General features: G+C 46.4%; 1 protein-coding gene across 5 annotated transcripts in view; it reads left to right on the top strand.

Moving 5' to 3' along the window:
• Positions 1-21144, top strand: part of KIAA0513 — a 50859-nt gene that overhangs the window by 19819 nt on the left and 9896 nt on the right. For 2 of the 5 annotated variants that reach the window (XM_083626343.1, XM_083626344.1), the window contains exons 2-10: positions 11996-12512; positions 15036-15135; positions 15790-15863; positions 16546-16616; positions 17481-17688; positions 18484-18524; positions 18733-18817; positions 19463-19540; positions 20108-20137. In XM_083626343.1, the coding sequence (XP_083482469.1) occupies positions 12160-12512; positions 15036-15135; positions 15790-15863; positions 16546-16616; positions 17481-17688; positions 18484-18524; positions 18733-18817; positions 19463-19540; positions 20108-20137 (1040 nt within the window). In that variant the 5' untranslated portion in view covers positions 11996-12159. Of the gene's footprint in view, positions 1-6708; positions 6876-11995; positions 12513-15035; positions 15136-15789; positions 15864-16545; positions 16617-17480; positions 17689-18483; positions 18525-18732; positions 18818-19462; positions 19541-20107; positions 20138-21144 lie in introns of those variants that run through there. The other 3 variants (XM_083626346.1, XM_083626347.1, XM_083626345.1) reach the window with 2 other exon arrangements.

Genomic DNA, 21144 nt, shown 5'->3' with positions numbered 1-21144 from the left:
TTCTTCCACAGCTGCAGCTTTTATTAATTTCCCAGAGGAAGAAAAAGTATGATGCGTGTAAGTATAGAAGGCAGCTAGTGGAGCATCACTAAATAAATATAAATGAGGAAGGTGGATTCTTCTCCTGTTTATGTTGAGGGATATCGGGAGTAAGTGCTGGAGAAATTGTTCTGTATGGGGCTCAGAGGTACTTCAGATTCCATGTAGAAGACAGAGATGAACATAAGAAGAGCTTGCTGGATCTGGCCCATCTTTGGCCAGCAACCTGCTCCCACAGTGGCTGACGCAAATATCTCCCTTCTCACCCTCTCAAGCGCTACGATCAGCAGAGGGGGCCCTCTTGGTAGTTCCGGTGAAGCTGGGTGGTGGTGGTGGCCCAGGAGGGTGCATTCTCTGGGGCAGCCCCAAAGTGGTGGAAATCTTTCCCCGCTGGGATGCGCCTGGCACCTTCACTGTACAGTTTTCGCCAAATGCCTTTGACACTTGAGAGGTATATTTTCAGGACTCGCCCTATTCTTGTGGTTGTAATTTGTTTTAATGTTGTATTTTAAATTGTTGTGGCCCACCCACCCTGGGACAAGCCCCAGAATTCCCTGGGAAGAGGGTTGACAGTTAAATCACTCTGGAATTGTAGCTCTGTGAGGGGAATAGGGGTTCTCTTAACAACTCTCAGCCTTTAATGTAAATTGCAGATGTGACTTAAGTCTCCTTCGGTGTTTGTTTGTTTGAAGATTCCTCAGCTCCTATTCTTCTCCTTCCCACTTTCTACCTTCACATCATGTGTTTAAAGCACTATTATACCACTTTAACACTCATGGCTCCCCCCCACCCCACCCCCAAAGGATGCTGAGAGTTCTTTTAGGAGAGCCCTCTTTCCCTTCATGGAGCTGCAGTTCTCAAGAGTGTTTCATCAATCTCCCCCTTCCCAGCGGAACTCTGGAAGCACGGAGGGGAGAAAGGGGGCTCTCTCTGGTCACAAGGCTGCAGGCGAGATAAATCAAGCCAGTTCTTGAATTTCACCCAGAAGAAGGAAGCAGGTACTGATAGGATTTTATTCTTCTCTCCCCCCCCCCCCGCCTTTGTTAAATGTCACTGAATATGAGTCACCAGGAGTATAATTTTCCTTTTCTGACGTAGATGCAGCAGATTTCTCTGCAGAATCTCCCTCCTGCAAAATGAGAGGCTGCTGTGTTTGCATTCAAAGCTGTATGCTCATGCTGTGTTGATCCCCTGGGCTTAGCTTGGAGATGCCTTTCCTCCTTGTAAGTTGAAAGCTGGCGGGTGTGTGTATGTGTGTGTGTGGAATTTTGGGCCAGCTGGGCTGAACAGACTGCAGGAGGATCAACAGTGCTTGCAGCCTGCTTTTGTATGTAGGGGCTGCCCCCAACCTGCTTATCTCATGAGGGGGGCAGGTCTACTGGTGAGCACCTGCCCCCTCCAAGCTCACCAACTGGGTGTGTGTGTGTTTGTGTTGTGTGTGTTCAGGTTCCCTCATTCCCACAATTACAGCAGCTGTGGTTCCCTCCCCCTGCCCCCCCCAAGTGGTGGTTTTCCAGCAATTGGATCAGCTTCCTATAAAGGCATCCAAGGTGGAGACTTCAGTTCACAAAAACATCACATAAGTCTTGCAGAGCAGAGAATCCAATAGTTGCCCTCCTTGTTCCCTAAGCAATTGTGTAAGGTGCTAGGAATGTCAGAATATTCAGTCAGAAACGGAAACGTTAGCAGACATTGCTGAAGTTTGCATGTTCATCCAAGGTCAGGAATGGCAATCTTGCAAGCGAATATGAGTGGTATTTCATAGAATGGTAGAGTTGGAAGGGACCACAAGGCTCTTCTAGTCCAACCCCCTGCAATGCAGGAATCATTTGCCCAGCGTGAGGCTCGAACCCATGACCCTGAGATTAGGAGTCTCATGCTCTACTGACTGAGCTATCCCAGCTGCCAGTTTGCTATCCCAGCTATCCCTACTGCTAATTTGATTAGCGTTCCTTAAACAATGTTTTCTGCATTGTTTTGGACATTTAACTTTAATGAAATTAAGTTGTAACTAATTACGTAATTAACCACTTTCATTTCAACCATAGCAGATAGCAAAGTGAATCACAAAGTTTTGGCAGAAGCTGAACTGTAGTGGAATGGAAGCACCAGGACAGGACAGAAATCACTAAACCCCTAAGGTTAGGAGTGTTTTCTGTCTTGGCTGGCATTTCAGTATTGCACATGTGGCCATATGTTCTGGTGTACACATTAATACAGGGTGAGTCCTTTAATAGAGGCCCCGTGGATACAGAGTACACATGTTCCATGGGGCCTCTTTTAAAAGACTCACCCTGTATTTTTCATGTTCAGCTCATAACATTCCTGTATGGTAGGCCACTATTCTCTAGGGAATAGGGAGAAATACAGTTTAGTTCACATTTTGCTAAGCCTACCTAATTTGCATTTCCAACAATAATACGTGAACCGAAAGCCACTTGTCCTTCAGACTTTGCATTTCTCCAAATTTTGCAGTGCATGCTGTTTTCCAGCCAAACAAGTGTGTAAAGAAATGTGTGTTTATGGGGAAAGTCTGAATAGAATATGATATATTTATTTTAAAATACTGTACAAAAATGTATTGTACAGTATTAGTGGAAATTACTTGTAATATTGTGTCTATTAGGAAGAATTGCATATACAAATGTCTTAAAAGGGTAGAGGTAAAGGACCCCTGACAGTTATTAGAACAAATGAGCACTAAAATGCTGGCATATTTTTTTTAGGACTACCCCCGCCCTCCCAGAAAAATTGCAAATTGATGTGGGAATGTGATGGGTTTAACCTAATACTGTGAAAAACGAAAAACTGTGAGGAATTGAAATTGGACAGATTCATCCATTTTGCAGATGGGAAACTGAGGCTGAGACTTGCCCAACCTCACATGTTGAGTCCTTGGCCACAATGAAGACTGGTCGAGGTCTCCCATATCTGAATTTGTTCACCGTATTGCAGGAACATAAGTGTTTATATTACTCCCCCTTTCCCTTCACCATAAAAAGACTTGCCTCTTGAGGATAGCCCTTTTATGTTTTAGAGTCATGTGGCAGAAATGGGCCGTGGAGCCAAATGCCAGGAAAGGCAGCTCACCCACTGGCTTATTTTAGAGTTAGCAATGCATCTGCCTCGCTCCATTGATCTGTGCGGGAGCAAACTGCCTGGAGACTCTTGCAAAGTGGTCCTCTGCTCCAAAGGAGGATAGAGATGTATTTGCCGGCAACACAACTTAGTGCATTCAGAGGAACTGCTGTAAAGCATCTCCTGCAAAAAAAAAAAAGGTTGTGGAGGTAGTGGTTGGGAGAAACCCCTGAGCATTGATCTTGCCACTAAAGAGAGGCTGAGCACTGTCTCCTGCCATCCCCAGGCAGTCCATTGGCCATGCACTGCTGGCTCATTGGAGATCATAAGAGGCGGCAGAAACAGCTGACCTATTGGGACTGGGGAGGGCGTGTGTGAGTGTGCGTATGGCTCCTCTGGCAATAAGGTGCACAAGGACTGCGATGTGCGGCACACTCCAGTGACAAATGGACGGTGATGGTTGAGTTTCTCAGCGAGCTGCACTGAAATTCTCCTCCTCTTTCCCTCCTTCCTTGTCTCAGCTGAAGTTCAAGTGACTTTTATTTGTGTGTATGCATGAACACACATCTTCTGAGTCTTTCTTTTTCTGACAGTGAGTGGATGAGCAGGTAATCTTGTCGGTCTTTACTGCGTAGGGCTGTTGTGCAAGATAACGGGAGGTATGTGCTGTGCTTTTAAGTTCTCGTAAAGCTGCAAGGGGTGCTTAATTCAGGACACATGTCTTGGGCTTCAGGCTGTGTGAATTTCATTCCTGCTGCCTTTCGTAGGTGTTGGAGATTTCAGAGATGCGCAAGGCGGCTGTGCCTGCAGTTATTATGGAAAGCTGATTAAATGGAAGATGACTAGCTTTCTGCAATACTTGCAGTGCTCTGTATGCAGAGGTCTCCTTCACAGGCTTCGTCCTGTTTTTGCCAATTGAAGAAATTGTGCCTCAGTAACTCTTGCATTCCTTATCAGCACCTTGGTACAGTATCTAAAGCTCCGGGATTATAGACCAAATGAAAGTGTTTTATGCAAACTGATGTATTCCATTGATGATGTACAGAATTTGTGTGAACTCCTTCTCCCAAATCTGCTTCAGGTTTTATTTACCCTTTTATTATTCTTCCCTTTCTTTCTTCCCCAGTTCTTCTGTATTATATATCACCCTCACTTTTACCTTCTTTGCAAATACTTACTGTGTTTTTATTTGAGTTTATTGGCTATTTTGCCGCCGTAATTCATGGTGCGGGGATTGATTTCCACTGGCTGGTTCACATTACAGGGTCTTTGAGATGGCCTGTGTTTTCTGGAGAATTGTGGGGGGCTGGGATGCTCTTTTGGGGTTTTTTAGGAACTGAAATTCCTTGACGGATGTTTCTTAATTGCACTTCATTCTCCTTTTCTTCTATTCCCTGTTCAGTCAAGCATGCTGGCTGTATTATCGTTTGAATTTATTTGTTTTTGTTTCTTTTTGGGAGATGCAATGAAAGCTATTAATACCAGTTAAACAAAAACACACTGGCTGTATGAGAGAAGGGAGTTTCAGGGCTCAAGTGTTTTGCATGGGGTGCTTCTTAGGGCTGTGGGAGAAAGTGCCGTTTCAAGGTGCTTGGTTCATCACCTGCTGAAATTGCTGGATTCATCTTCATGGCTTTTCAAGTTGAAGGAGGGCTCACATCCTGTCAGAAGCAAATAACAGGTTCCCTGGAGCTAGCAGCTGCTGTGTTGAGTCTTTGCAGTGCTGCTGCTGCTCGGCCCCTCGTTCCACAGGAAGGGGTGCAATTATATGTAATGAGGACACATCACAGAGAAAGGGAGGGTGCTGGTGGTAATATGGGGCCTGCCAAGCAGAGGGAGGTGAGAGGCCGGAGCCCAGCTGGGAAAATAATATATTGCAGTTGACTTGGGAGGGAATAATTTTTGGTTCTTAAGGCAGGCTTGCTCTTTTTACAGCAAGCAGCTGCAAGTGCCACAGGAGCAGGAGCACCTGCGGCAACCACTGGTAAGCAGCAAAAAAAATAGGTAGAAGGGAAGGGTGGGCGGGAATAGTTTGGGTCTTTGGGCACTTCTCCATATATTGTAAGAGACAGTGAAGTACAGGCTTGTAAGGCCTTGTGGAAATCTGATCTTGCTTTTCACTCCTGGATTCTGGAAACAAATGCTTTTTCTCCATTCCCCTCCTGGGCTGACATTAAGGATCTGTGACCTTCCCAGATGTTGTTGGACTACAACTCTCATCATGCCTTGGCCAGCATGGGTGATGGTCAGGAAAGATGGGAGCTGCAGTCCAATAACATCTTCAGAGCTACAGATACCCTGTCTTTGAGTCATAGGTTGTACACACACCATATGTTTAAGGCACAGTCCCCAAACCCACCCAGAGTCATGGGAATTATAGTTTGCCCCTCATGGAGCTACAGTTCCCAGCACCCTTAAAACTACAGTTCACTGGATTCTAGGGGTGGGGTAGAGAATGTGAAATACATGCTGTGTAAGCAGCCATAGTGAGTAAATTGGCCTGTTGGAGAGGCAAGACCCAAATCCAAGCCTCTCGGCTGCACATTATGTACATTTCCAACTTGGGCACATCAGCCGCCCTTTTGGATTAGATCATTCTCAAAGCTGCTCTTCATCCTGCAGTGTTTCAGCTTTCATTTGGCACCCGTCTATATTGAGCATCTGCTGATGACAGAGCTGTGAACGTGAGAAGTTTAAAGTTAGAAGCTTTCCAGGGCAAAGTCCCGTCCCGCCCCCATGAACTTAGCAGGGTGTAACAGGGTGGATAAAGTCATAGCAAGGATTATTTGGGGACACCTTCTCTTGCAGAGGTCCCTCTGTCCACTGTCAGCCATTCAGCCAGCTCATTCTGAAGAATGCTAAGAACATAAGAAGAGTCTGGCAGCTGGATCAGGTCAAAGCCCCATCCAGTCCAGCATCCTGTTCTCATAGTGGTCAACCAGATGCACCAGCAGGAAACCTGCAAGCAGGACTCAGTTGTGCAACAGCATTCTTACTACTTGTGATTCCCAGCAGCTGCTTTCAACAATGGAGGTACAGCATAGCCATCATGCCAGTAGCCATTGAAAGCCGCCTCCTCAGCCTTCTCCTCCTCCTCCTCGAATTGTTCCAATCCTCTTTTAAAGTCATCCAAGTTGGTGGACATCACTACCTCTAATGGGAGCAAATTCCATACTTTTACCATGCAACTGTGTACTTTCTGTTAGCAGTCCTGAATCTTCCAACATTGAGGTTCCCACTTCTGCCTGCATGCACCAGTCGGTTAGCTTGGGCTCCCTTTTTATCGCCATGTAGGGCACAAATGTGCTTCTGGGTTTTTTGACAGCATAATTATGCACATTGAGCGCACAGCCTGAGCTGAACGGAGGCCATTCGTTCTGCTTAGGATGCCTGGCATTCTTTTTGAAGTTGCTATCTTGGGGAAAGAGAATGGGAGAAAAGACCCATTTAAATACAGGTTGTGAAGGAAGAGAGACAGCTTAAATTGCAGCTGTTGTGCTTGTGATACAGAGTCCCATCTCACTCTTTTCTGCCCTGTCACCTTCCCTCCTTGCAGCAGGGTCTTCTGTAACTCAAGGTTTAACAAAGCTGGGAAGTGGAGAAAGAGAGAGGAAAAATCCTGCAGCCAGGAGGATCGAGACAAGAGTCACTGCCCAAGCCAGGGACCAAGATGGGGAGCCTCTAAAGAACCCTTCCCAACCTTAGACCCTCCAGGAGTTCTGAACTAGAACTCCCATCAGCCCCAGCCAGCTCTGCAGGTTGGGTTACTGGGTTTTGGAAAAGGCTTTTTGGTGTTACCTCTAATATTGGTCATTCACTGAACTCAAATCTTGTTCTGTCCCTTATGGGACCAGCAAAGTTTGGGATGTGGGTCTTTCCAAGAATCTAATGCAACACAGAATGGTTGTTATAGGCCGAGCTGAACACAATCATTTTCTATATACAGTGGTACCTCAGGTTACATACGCTTCAGGTTACACACTCCACTAACCCAGAAATAGTGCTTCAGGTTAAGAACTTTGCTTCAGGATAAGAACAGAAATCGGGCTTCGGCAGCGCGGCGGCAGCAGGAGGCCCCATTAGCTAAAGTGGTGCTTCAGGTTAAGAACAGTTTCAGGTTAAGAACAGACCTCCAGAACGAATTAAGTACTTATCCCGAGGTACCACTGTAAACAGGTGCTATGCTATGTCAGGCCACCAGCTGCTCACACAGGGAGAGGCTGTGTCACAGACAGTTAAAGCTTTAAACGTGCATTCAATGATGTAGCTATTTGACAGTGTCCCCGCTTTGTTTTCTTTCTCATATGAGACAGGTGTATGCATGTAACACCCCACAGGGTTTGTTGAAGTTGAACAGTGGCATTTTATTATGAAACATTCTACCCAAAAAAGAAGCAGCCTTTCCAACCTGGCACCCTCCAGGGGTTTTGAGATACAACTCCCATCAACCTGCCAGCACTGCAGGGTGGGGAAGGCCACTGTACTTAAATACTAAGAGTTACTGGCCTGCCTTCTCATGCACGCCTGTGTGAGTCATTGTGGGGCTAAGTAAAACAAGGACCACCCATTTCTGTAAAGCTTCCTCATCTACAAGCAGTTTTGACTCGCTACAGGCGACCAAGGGAGTGACTATGGTACAAGTCCAAAATTTACAAGGAAAATTTAGTGCCTACATACTGGTTGGCCATTATGAGATCAGGATGCTGGACCAGATGGGCCCATTGGCCTGATCCAGTAGGCTCCTCTTATACTTTTACTGATTTTACTGTAGAGGGGAGAAGAAGTGAGGCAGACTGTAAGCAATCGTGGTGTAGCTTTTGGGTCTCACAGGCAATATATGAATGGTTGTGTTTGGACCATGCGACTTCAGACTGCAGGCAGGATCGCATTTGGTTGAATGCTGATCTTCATAAATATATATTTCCTGCACGTAGAAAGGTAACTCATCAGGAGGAAAGGGTCTAGCATATCCCTTTCCCAAGCTAACCGACTGGTGCATGCATATTTTTGGCAAACTGGTGAGGCTGGGATGCGACATTGACAAAGCTGTGTTCATTTTGGGGTTACCCTGCGAAAAAAGGGATTCTGAACTGGACCGCTGAATTCATCTTTAATAGATGTACAGCCTTTATCTTAACACCCCGTGCACAAAAACAAATCAAATCTTTAGTTCTCAAGGCTGCAGAAACCAGCTTCAAAGTGTATGAGCAAAATTTGCTGGAATCTTGCAAGGGGGAGGATGGAGGCAGCTGCCACGGCCTAATGATCTGCAAAATAAATTATGCAAAACATGCTTGCTTGTTAACTTGAATATTTTTTGCAGATTGCAGAATTTAGACTTGAGAAGAGGAATTTTTGTGTTTTAAGTCCTGGTTTAAAAAGGTTTATTGAATTCCTTTACTAATCCCTTGACGTCTCCATAAAGATTGTGTTTCTGCTGGTTTGGCGCCGCGCTTAATGCCGTGGCTGATCACTCTGGAACCCTGCAGCTGGGTCAGCAAGTTTTCAAATCCTTAGTACAGAAACTGGTAGTGGTTGGAGCCATTGAGGTTTTTTCACATTGTTTTTGATTTTAAGAAACTCTGGCGTGGGTGGCAGGTTCTCATTGCTCTGTTAAAAAGATGCAGCTTCCTTGCAGGCATTGATCAGGTGTACTACTAATGGGGGTGACTCCAGCTTCTGCCCTTTCCTGGAAAACATCCAGAGCTTCAGATGGTATTTTCTTTAACTATCTGGGCTAATTTGGTGTCAGTCTTGGTTGGGCTCTGTGTCCTTAACCCCAGATATGCAGTCAATTAGCTGATTACGGAGGGGGCCGCCTGTTTTAATTATTTCAGCTGCTCAAAGCTGTCTTCTGGTTACCATTTTGGAAGGCTGCTGTTGCTGTAATGAAGAAATGTGTGACTCTGGATTTCGTTGTAAATTGTTTTGCTACCTTAGGTATAAGGTACATTTTAAGACCCGCCTGCCAGGTCATCTAACCCCATAGATATTCTCACCTGAACCTCTTTGATCTGCAGAACTAGCGCAGTGTCACATAATACTTGTTCCTCATTTGTTAAAAAAACCAATGTTTTAATGTGGCTGCACCTACACTTTGGAACTCCCTGCCTATTGATATCAGGCAGGCATCTTCACTATGCCCTTTTCAGTGCCTGCATTTAGGCAAGTCTGTCCAGATACGTAAGATGTTTACATGTGTTTTAATCAAGTTCTTAGCTTATTGTTTGTTTTAATTACTTTTGCATGTTTAAAATAGTTGTTTTTAATTTGTTTTTACATATAATTTCTTTGTTTTATCCTTTTTGTAATCTAATTTGAGGTATTATTTTTTTGGGGGGGTTAACAGTCTAGCAGCATATAAATTTTGTGAAATAAATAAAATAAATCAGACCATTTGTTGGAAGAATGTGGAAACATCTCGCTGTTGTTTGAAGTTTTGGGATCAGCTGATGCAGTTTGGGAGAGCAGGCATACAGGGGGTTGGTTTTGCAATGGATGTGGGCCAGGATTGCTGCTGAGCCAATAGAACAGGGATGGAGAGGGACACATTCCCTTGGGAGCTTTCTTTTGGGGGAGTGAGGGCATATGCCAGGGGTGGGCAGGGCCCAGAGGTATATATGAACAGAGCAATGCGCGTGACACTTACCCCGGTACAGAAGGTCCGCGCAGTGTAGTAGTTAGTGTGTTGAACTAGGAACTGGGTGACCAGGGCTCAAATCCTCACTCAGCAGTGAAATGTGCCTTGGGCCAATCAGTCTCTTGGCCTAACCTATCTCACAGGGTTGTTGAGAGGATGAAATGGAGATGGAGGAGAACCATGTATGCTGCCTTGAGCTCCTTGGAGCAAAGGTGGGATGTAAATGTAAAAATAAACTAAAATAGGCTACATTCTTGCTATGCAAAAGCCGGAGATTTCAACACTCCCCCCCACAAATTCACATGCTCGTCTTCTTGTTCTCCACCTAGTTCCCCACATCTGCTTTGAGATCCTTGGCACAAGAGTGGAAAGCCAGAGTATATTAAAATAATTGGAGACGTGGAGAGCCTTAACAGCACTCTGGACAGCTCCTGCAGTATTTTTTTTGGGGCAGTGTTTGTTCCAAGCATAACAAGGTCCAAGTAACAAGTAAAAGGACTCTCTCTTTCTCTCTCCCTCCTCCCCCCCCCTTTAGCATAGGAATAAAGTTGACTCCATCTAAAGTACAGTCCAACCTGTCAACTCTTTGCTTAGCTCAAGGTGTTGAAGCTTAAGGTCTGGCCAATCTGCTGGAGGAGCCACCAAGAACCCCTCTCAGCTATGTGGCCTGAGTGCCGAAAGACAGAAGGCTCACTGTGCTACAATTTGGGTGCATCCAGAGCAGAACTTTGTCTTTCATAGATCCTGAAACTAAACTTGGCACTTCTCCTGCAGTCTTGCAGACTCATTCTTTAAACATTCTTATAAGCGCTGAACTGATTCAGTTGCACCCTAATTAACTAAGTGCAGTTTGCAAGGGGAGGAGGGGGACTACTATGAAGGACACCTTGAAATGGATTTATGAAGTAAGATGGTTTCATTTTTGCATCTTCTAGTCATTTGATGAAAATAATATGGCAGCATTTTATTTATGTGTCTCTATAGAGCCAGCATGAGGTACTGTGTTGGGATGGGGGACATTTTGGCTCCGTGGAGCAGTTCCTTATTAGGATGGGCCTCAGGGGCCAAATTTGACAGGAGGGTGGGGTTGCTCACATGTCATTCACCTGGTGTCACAAGGGCGTCAGGTGATTTGGCACTTTGAGTCCTAGAGTGCTTGCTTAAACAGAGGAAAAGCCCTTTTTTAAGCTTGCAAAAGCCCTTCCTTGTCAGAAAGGAATTTGCTCTGAATCCTGCAAAACTGAGCAGGAATTAACCTTAAAATCACACAAACCTTAAACATTAGCTAATGGGGGGATTTAACCTGCTATAGGGAACTGTTGCGCAGAGCCAGTGCAGAATTGAATGCCACCCACATGCCCATTGGAGTGGCATCAGCTGATTCAGAGGTGGGCATGGTTTTAAGAAAAAGGACTCGTGGGCTAAGTTGTAACCCCTGCTGGGCCTGGGGCCAGAGGATGACCACCCCAACTCTAGTGTTTTGACCTTGACTCAGAACCTCTGCATTTTTAATCACGCAGAGCTCCACGCAAAAATGGTCTCAGGCCTTGAACTGCTGCAAAGCTTGGCCTTCAGAATTTTTGACAAAGGAAAGCATGTGCAGGACTTTAAAGCCCGCAAAATTTTACATGGATTGGGAAATGGGATCTACTCAGGAGCCTATTGATCAAGACTATTGGGTCTGGGGAGATGGGAAAGCTTTTGCAAGCTCAGACTGCAGCTTATGCGGGGAAATGCTGTTTTAGTAAGTGCAACGCAATCTTGGATGCATGCCTTCAGAAACAAAAAACAAAAAAGTATTTCTGTATAATTGCAGTCATCCCCCTCCTTTTTTTAAAAAAAGCATATGCCTATAAGTGGTTCAATGGATTCTAATCAAGAAAGACTGTTTTAAAGAGGCTGCTTTGCTCCTAAGCACTCCATAAAAGTTCGTTCTGTCTCCATACTTAATTGCATTAAACAAATGACATTTGCCAGCCCTGGGAGGAAAGTTTTAATCTGCATTAAACTTAACTCATAATTTAAGTGTTCACCAAGTGGCCAAATGCCCTATTCATTCTTTCCCTGGGCCGCCTTGGAGGTCCTTGTCTGGAATAGTAAGTCAGAATATGTGGCAGGAGTTGCCAAATTTTCTGTGCAATTACAATGCGTGGCTCTTGCTGCTGAGATTATTGTTGATAAGCAGAGTTTAATAATTAATTATTGATAATGAGTTGCTCTGTGTTTGCTTTTTTTCAGATGCCTTGAAAGAGCCTAGGATAAGGAGTAGGCTTTGGCTGGAAGTGGACCAATCACAGGCTCCATATTTTTCTGCTCATCTCCCAATGGCCTTCACATTTCCCTGATAGGGAAATTGAGCCACACCCTCCGCACCCGACCCATGGTATTGGGCCCCTTCAGCCATGGAGGCCATGGATGTCCCTGTGGGGAACCTCATTGACTTTGACTCCGAACCTTCCACCACCGACACCTCCGAATCCGTCCCTGCCGCTCCTCCCTCCACCAATGGCAACGGGCTGCTGGATCACCTGGCGGGCGACACGGCCGCAGTGGCAGAAGAGAGCGACGCAACGGAATCTGCCGACAGCGAGAACGACACAACGGACTCGCCCACCCATCACAGCTGGAACAACCACCGCCGCTCCTCCTCGGAGTCCTACTCATCTAACCAGAGCACAGAGTCCGCCAAGGACGAAGTGACAGCAGAGCAACGGGAGTTCATCAGGCAGTACGTGGAGAAGATCTTCACAGGAGGGTGAGTGTTTGAGCAGCAGGATGCTGTGAGCAGGTGCATGCTGGGATTGTGGGATCGTCGGCCAACTCTCTCCCTGCAGGAGGTCCCCAGTTCTTTACACTGCAACTCCCATCAGCCTCAGCCAGCATGACCATTGTTTAGGGATGCTGGGAATTGTAGTCCAAAACATCTTGAGAGGCACCATGTTGGGGAAGGCTGCCGTAGAGCTTCTTTGAGCGGGCTTTACGTTGCTCAGACCAATCCAGAGCAACCTTAAATGTAATCTAGGCAACCATTCCCCATTTCCCCAGATTCACCCCCTCAAAGACTTCATTTGCTGGCTAAAGTACCAGGTTTTTCTACCATGGTGCCAGTTTCCAACTTGTAAGATGGAAATAAACAGCCAGTATTATATCCAGTCAGAGTAGACCTACTTAAATCAATCAATCAATCAATCAATCAATCAATGTTAGTTGTGTCTCTTATTTTTTAATGGCTCTCCTCTGTGTAGGACTAACTCAGGGTACAAGCCAATGCACCCCAGAGGGTGCTGGTGGGCAAATGTTTTGTAGTGAGGCCAGGAACCTGAATTTCTTTCCTTGCATCCGCTTTCCAGAAAGAGGGGGGAAGACAGCTTGCTGTTGGATCCTTCACTCCCCCCCCCCGGGGTGCAGCAAGCCCCCTTCCCCCCTCTGTGTTCCCGTTGAAAAGAAATGTTGGCTGGCTGTGACACATCTCTCCCACTGAGTCATGCTTCTCTCTCGACTTAACAATTGCTGCCTGGGGACTTTGGGGCTGCATCACCCAGATGCAGAGTGGAGGCTTCAGCTGCTGCAGCTGATGTTGACTCTCTCTGTGTGTGTGCTTTTAAACAATTCCACTTAATTTAAGCAATTTAGCAAATCTGCCGTGACTCACCGTGGCCCAAATTAAAACGATTTGAATGTCAGCACTGGGGGCAAGTGCCTTTCCGTTTGCTCCCTCCCTGCTCTGCTGCGTGGCCAGTTTGGGGATCAGACCCCAGAAGGAATGTTCTTGTGCAAAACTGACATTGGCAGCTTGCATAATCTCCGTTCACAGTTGAACGTTGCCGCTTGGCGAGGTGGCCTGCCCCCTGCATGCAAAAAGAGAAGAATGGCAATGCTTGAAATCAAAAGCCTCAAATTCTTTGTTAGTCTTGCTACACATTTAATAAAAATAAATAAATAAACTTGGGGGGGCGCATAACCCTTTTCAACCCGAGGGTCATATTCCCTTCTGGGCAATCTTCTGGGGGTTGCGTGCCAGTGGTGGGCGTGAGTGGAGGGTAAAAGTGGGCAGGGGAATGAATGTCAAGTCACTTTTGTGTACTAGGTTAGTCTCTGCACAAATTCATGCACCCCTCCCTACCCGCCATCCATGGAAGCAAGAGGCATCAGCAGCGTTCAAGGACAAAATCCAGCCTAGCAAAAACACTCAGGGAAGGTGCAAAGCAGAGCCAGTGAGGGGAGAAGTGGTGTGGCCTGGGGAGACTTTGAGGGGTCCCCTAATCCTGCTCAAAAGGATGATTTATTGACATGTGTTAATTCCCTGTTGGCTACTGATAAAGAATATTGGTGCACTTTCAGACTGGTAAGAGCTGAAACAGTTTACTTGAATTTATTTCCCCTACCCCAAGTTCACTTTTCAATATGTACCATACTTTTTTCTTTCTCCCCCTCCATTTAGTACATTGAGCCAAATGAGTTTAATGCCACCTGGTGGGTGAAGGCAAAACCACAATTCAACAAGAAGCTGCTGCGTTTCTCCAGTTTTGCTGCAAGTCGTAACATAAAGGAGAAACCAGAAGAAAAAGAGCAAATGGCAATAGCAAAATAAAAGAGGACAGTAATGCTCTGCACATACAAAATCAGATAAAATTTGTGTGGAGGATGGATTTCATAGGCAGCCGCAAAGCCAATCAAGAGTGAGGCACAATGGCAGATTTACAAGCACAAAGAATCCAACAGTCCTTTCTCTTGTGCATGTTGATCTGCCATCACTATGAGGCACACCTAAGCATCTTGTTTGCATACACAACATCCCTGCTTCAACCCCTAGCATCTCCAGGTAGGACTGGGAATGCCACTGCTGCCAGTCAGTGTTGACAGAACTGAGCTAGAGGGATCAATTGCCTGACTCAGTAGAAGGCGGCTACTTATGTATTTGAAGGTGTAGAAACTATTGCGCTTTTAAATGAAAGTGAAATGAAACTGAAAAATGAAATATTTCTGTATTCCTTGTGACAGCCTTGCAAGGTAGGCTAGTAATGACGCTAAGCTCCTAAATTAGAAAGCAAGCTCATTGGTCAAGGCTTATAGTACCACACCTAGTTTTTGTGCTTATTACTATTATTACTACATTGCAGAGTGGTGACATTTGAGGGCAGGCAGGGATTTGCCTACGGCCCCCTAACAATTTTTGCCTGCAATGAGATTTGCTTTGGGGACTTGCCAGCTTATAGTCTCAGCCCTCTGCATCACACTTAGTGCCAACTTGTTTTGTTTTGTATCTTTGTGATTCCAGAGAGGAATTTGACCAAGAGGAGAAAGCCAAGTTTGGAGAACTCTGCAGTGGGGAGAATGCAAAAGGCAGGGAATGGTTTGCCAGATACGTGAGCGCTCAGGTAAGGAGACGTTCAGGACGCAACTCTGGCTGGTGTAGATTGTGCGCTCTTGAGGTCCTTTGCTTTTTGTGCTTGCGTGTGCCTCTTGACACCTGTTCACACAATCAAAATAGTGGGCCCTAGTCCTAGTGGAATGCACAAGGCATTCCAGGCCATTTCAGAGTCACCTTTTGCTTTATTGCATTGCTGCATTCCTACATGGAAGAGCCTCTCTGCTCACCTCTGCATACCATCATTTTAAAAACCCTGCATAGGGTGAAACTTTTTCCAGGTCAAACAGAAGCCGGATTTGCACAACTTCCTGATTGGCTAGACCTTATATCAGTAGCAAAGCTACCTCCTCCCTTCTCAGAGCAAGGCTTTGCCACGAGGCTGATTGGCCAGCTCTTGTCTTAGTTGCAAAGTCACCTTCTGAGAGCAGCTTTTGAAACATGACAAGCACTCAGAGGGGAGAAAAAATGGAAAGCAAAGCAGGTGGCCTGCCTTAAAGCTTAGGCTGGAGACAGCTGTTGATCCAGAGGCTGTATGTGCAACAACAGAGGAGCAGAGCTGTTTCCTCCGCAGCCAAAAAAAGTAGAACGGCAGCCCTACATCTGTTTCTAGGTACACCTGTACCCAGTCTTAACACTCTTGGCTTTCCCTGTTTCCTCACAGCGCTGCAATTCCAAGTGTGTCTCGGAGCAGACTTTCTATCGACTGGTGCAGTCCTTTGCTGTGGTCCTCTTTGAGTGAGTAACAGCAGGCGTCAGCATGGAGGCCACAGAGTCTTCAGCCTTTACAGCAGGGGGTGGGGAACTGAATCCAACGCACGGGTGGGATTCTTCCTTCCTCCACCTCTCCCTGCAGGCCACCTTGGACAGTTGGGTGGGGCTGATGAGAAGTATAGCTCAAAACATCTGGAGGGCATCATGGTGGCGATGGTTGCTCTAACCACTGCACCACTTGGGCAAATAGAGATGAACTGCACATGGCTGTGATCCATGCAGCTCTCCAAAAAAGCCATGCATAGACCCACCTGGCTGTTCTTCAGTGCTGGCAGCGAAGGCTGGTCTATGTACACCACCTTGAGATCCTTGGAAGATAAAGGTGATATATAAATGAAATGAACAAATATTAGGGAGAATGGGCACTGCCCCACTGAATTTGATCTGCCTTCAGTCAGCATCCACTAGCCTGCCTTCCTGTTTACAATATATCCAGGGGGTGGCCCTGGCAGTCTGCTTCCTCCTCCTTAGTCTCAGTGTTGCCCTTGTAGAACGCAGCACGGAAGAGAATGGGGGAAAACTGGAATCAGTTGGATCTGCCCACTGTTGGATTCCCTGCATTCGGCCCCATGGACACTAATCACCACCGAGTGTTGCTCTGTTTCTTCTTCATATTTCAGCAACTTTATTCTTTCCTTTTTTTCAGGTGTTACCAGATGGATGATTTCAGCCCTGCTAAGAACCTGATGACCATGTGCTTTACTTATTACTATATTGGTAAGGGGCAGTTCCTTCTTGCTGAAATTTTTCTGTGGAGTGAGAAAATGTGCTGGGGCAATTTGTTCGTCTTCAGCAAAGGAGCAAGAGTATCTTGCAAGAAGCATCTCTATAGGAATAGCATCCTGGGAGTCGTTTGTGAGAACCTTGGAATAGTGAACTAATCCTTTGCATTTGACCCGCCATTGCACCTAATGTGTTTTGACTACACACAATTTTGGCTTTGGGCACAATCCCCAGAACGTAACGCCTGCATAAGTTGCAGGCTTATATAAGGTTTCAGAAATAGATGAGAGCCAGGAAGCATAATGATTTTTAGCTTCTTGTTGGTTGCTTCCATGTTACCAACCATGTGTCCTGGTTTTCGACATCCATTTTTAAGTGTGACACTAATCACTGAGGGCTAGTATCTTGCTTTTTAGTTAAAAAGCAAAAACTTAGGGTGGGGGAAAGAGAACAAACCAGTCTCTCTTGAGCATTGATCTTTAGGAGGAGTGGTGCTCCTTTAAGTCAGGGGTGGGGACCACTTTTTTTAGGGCCACATTCACTTACGAGCCCAATGCCAGAGGTGTGGGGGGCCAGAGGCTAAAGTGGGTGGAGCATCAGGTATGATTCTTACCTTGCTGCATTGAAAAGTCTGAAGTCTCTGCATAAACCCAAACACCTGTCTTCCATCTGGGCAAGCAATGGAGATTGTTACAATTCAAGAACACATTCCAGTCAGGAAAATGCTCTTGAGGAGAGCACGGAGCAGGGCCCGGGAGCGGTGAGTTCTGAGGGCCAGATCAAGAGGGCTGGAGGCCTCGGGTCCCCTGCCTTACTCCCTCTGTTTCTCTTTCCCGCTCCCTGGTTGCATTTTGGTAGGTAAGCCCCAAGCGCTGCCCATCGAGTCCAAGGAGAAGCCCACCGGCAGCATCGACTCCTACCTGAAGTCCGCAAACAGCTGGCTGGCCGAGAAGAAGGACATTGCGGAGCGGCTCCTGAAGAACACATCGGCGAAGACGGAGAACGTGAAAGGCTTCTTTGGGAGCTTTGAAAGCAAGCTAAAGGGGCCTGGGCCCAAGAAAGCTGAGTGAGTCCAATTCTAGGGGCAGCCGGATTTCCCCTGCACTGTGTTGAGACCATCCACAGCGCCTTTAGTGGAGGCACAATGCCAGACCTGGCTTAAGTACCCCTGAGCACCGCTGCCTCTGCTCTACTCAAGATAATCCGTCTTGGTGGTCCCAGGAACATAGGAAGCTGCCTTGTGCCGGATTGGCAGTGGCTGTCCAGGATTTTAGACCGCAGCGTTTGTGTGTCTCCCCTAGCCCTACCTGGAGAGGCTGGGGATTGAACCTGGGACCTTGTGCACGCAGAGCAGATGCTCTGCCACTGAGCTACGGCCCTTTCCCACTTTATTAATTAACTGGTTGATTTAAAGTCACCCACCCCACCCCCTTTTAGGGCAAGGCTTGCATAGCAGGCTAACTCGTCTCCATGTGTGTAGTAGTGAGACTATACTTCTAAGCAATTCATAGAACAAACTACAGTGGTGCCTCGCAAGACGAAATTAATTCGTTCCGCGAGTCTTTTCGTCTTGCGATGTTTTTCGTCTTGCGCAGCACGGTCCGTCGCAACTGCACCTCTTCAAGCAGCTTTAAGAAAAAAGCGAAGAAACTCGCAAGACGTTTTTGTCTTGCGAAGCAAGCCCATAGGGAAAATCGTCTTGCGAAGCAACGCAAAAACCGAAAAACCATTTCGTCTTGCGCGTTTTTCGTCTTGCGAGGCATTCGTCTTGCGAGGCACCACTGTACTTGCAGTGCTTCCAAACTCCCCCCCCCAATTGATGTTACGTTTAACCGAATAGTACCTGTGTGTTTGCTTCTAGGGATGATGAAGGCAAACCAAGAGAGAGAATCCACAAATCAGGTAAGCAGCAATAATAATAGGTCTATGCTGTTGTTGTTTAAAAATCTGTTTATAATGCTCATAGAAAACAGGTGTTTCAGGTTCTGGAGAGCTGGGATACCTGGCAGGAATCTAAGGCACTGTCTGGTCTTTATCTGAAGATTGTGTATATGTGTATGCACAAATCGACACCCCACCCCCCTAAATATCAAATATCTCCCCTTTGCAGTTTCCCTCTACAGTCCTGAGGAGGAGGAAGAAAAAACAGGAGAGAAGATCTACCTGTACATGCACCTGAAGCAACAGCCCATCTGGTAAGAGCAAGTGGAGGCTGGTTCAATAGGGTGACTGGGGCACTGCCCCACCAACCTCAGCCTGTCCTCAGCCAACCCCCACCTGCCTGCCTTCTTACTTAGAGCCAATCTGGTGCAGCCTGTCAGCTCCCCCATTTGTTAGTCTGTCAGGGGTGCCAACTTGAATAAAATATTGGGTAAGCCCCGCCCCACATAATCACAAGATGCACACCATTTGAATAGCAATGCCCATGAATTTTTTTGGGGGGCCAGCATCCTCAAATATTTTATGGGGGGCAAAGGGACCTCAACCCCTAGGAGTTGTAGAACCCAGCAGAGAGGAGGAGGATGGGGCCTAAACTAGAATGAGTTGTTTCTGCCTTTCACTGGTTCTGGCGCCACCTAATGTTTGCCTCCCTGCCTTCCGCCTCACCTGTCTCAGTGAGCACCAGCCACCACTGGTATAACCTTATTATCCTGAGCCAGCTGCACTCCTGAGCAGGGCATTGAAGCAGGGGAGCCATCTAGCGGGCCCAGCCACAGCCCTCTCTGGCAGAAACCACCCCATTCCTTCCCATCTCCTAGCCACATTCACAAAAACATACCCTGCAGTTGATACAGGCTCAACACACACGCACGCATATCATTTCCTCCCCTGTTCCCTAGGCATACCCTGAGGTTTTGGAATGCGGCTTTCTTCGATGCGGTTCACTGTGAGAGGCGGAAACGGTCTCCCACCACTAGGTAGGACTTCACAGCTTCTTCTTTTTTTTTTTTTTTTCACAGGAGAAAGGAAGTGGGGGACACGAGGGGTGGAGGAGAATAGGTCATAGTGCTGAAAAGGACTGCCTTTTTTGGTACACAAATGGTTTATTTTTTTGCTGTTCTCCCACTTGTCAAGCAGGCCAATGGAGCTTTTTAGGTTCTGCTAATTTGATGTAGGACTGGGTTTATATTCTGTAGGGAGGAAGCTTTTCTTCCCCGGCCCTTGGAAGTCATCCCCAGGGTTTTAGAGAAGCAGAAACCACCCAGCAAATGCAGTTTGATAACAACATCCAAGGGGGAGTCTGCCAGGCAAGAGCTTAAGGAAAGGGCAGAGTACTCCCTTTCCCCCCTTCCTGCTCTCATGTTGCTTTGTTGGGTTGGGGAGGTTGAAAACAACTAATTTCTCTCTTTCTCTTTCTTGACGTCTTTAATCTTTTCTTTTCTTTTTCTGGTCAATTCTTTCACACTTCCTCTCTCTCTCCATCCATACTTCTTGCATGATCTTAACATGTAACCTTCTGTTGACCCTTTCTGCTGCCACTCCAGAGGGAATGCTGGAGAGGAAGAGGAAACGAGGTGTGTCTGTCCGCATTTACTTTCTTACCTTTTGATGCCAAAGGCTCATTTTGGGTCCAAAACTTGCCACCGTGGTTGCACAGTATTCAGCCCAGTGCTGCAAATCCCACTAGTGTACCCTTCCCCAACCTGGTGCCCTCCAAGATACTGTTGGACTATTGCTTTCATCCTCCTTCACCATTGACCATCCCTGCTGGGCTTGCTGGGAGTTATAGTTCAGACACATCTGGAGGGTCACAGGTTGGGGAAAGCCTGCTTTCCAAGGTATATCTCTAAGCACACCAAAGCGGTTCCTTGTTCATTTCAGTGCCTGCACCAGTGCACAGGTTTTGCAAGTGTTTTAGAGGCCTGCTGAAATTCTGTTGACAACAGCAGGACAAAATCTAATATGGATGCTGAACCCATTCAGAAGCAGTGGGAGCCTACCACAAACCACTTTTTGAGTCTCTTTAAAAATAAAAAAAATCAGTCTACCTTCTGTCTCCCAGCCAGATTTTGCCATGCTGCCAATATCTTATACATTGCTTGATTATGATGCACAGCTTCTGTATCAATGCCGTATAAAGCAGTTTGAGAAAAGCCTCTGGGCACAGTGAACTGCTTAAGTGAGTCTGTTTTTCTCTCGCCATTTTCTGTGTCAGCAGCTGTGGTAAGTTTTTGGACACAGGGGCCCCTTCCAGTCTCTGAGAAGTTTTAGATGTAAACGTTCTACTTTGACCTTCCCCCTTGCTTTGATTTCCTCCTGCTTTCGATGCCTCTGTGGAATGCTGCTGCTGCTTGAGAATCTCTTCTCTTTCCTTCCCTGTCCATTCCTCTTTGATCATCTGGATTTAAGTACCTGCTTTCTGTGTTGTTTCTGCCCCTCTCTCATTTGTTATTGTCGTGCTTAATTTTGCCCGTTTCATACCATACCATTTGGTGGTTTTTTGTGCGGAGCCTGATTGAGATAGGGGTGGTGGTTTGCTTTACATGCATCTGGAGCAGCTGTTCCAAATGGTAAATGGTCA

This window comes from Podarcis filfolensis (assembly GCF_964270895.1).
Source record: "Podarcis filfolensis genome assembly, chromosome: 8".
NCBI classification, from domain to species: Eukaryota; Metazoa; Chordata; class Lepidosauria; order Squamata; family Lacertidae; genus Podarcis; species Podarcis filfolensis.
This window is presented reverse-complemented; position numbering and strand designations above follow the sequence as displayed.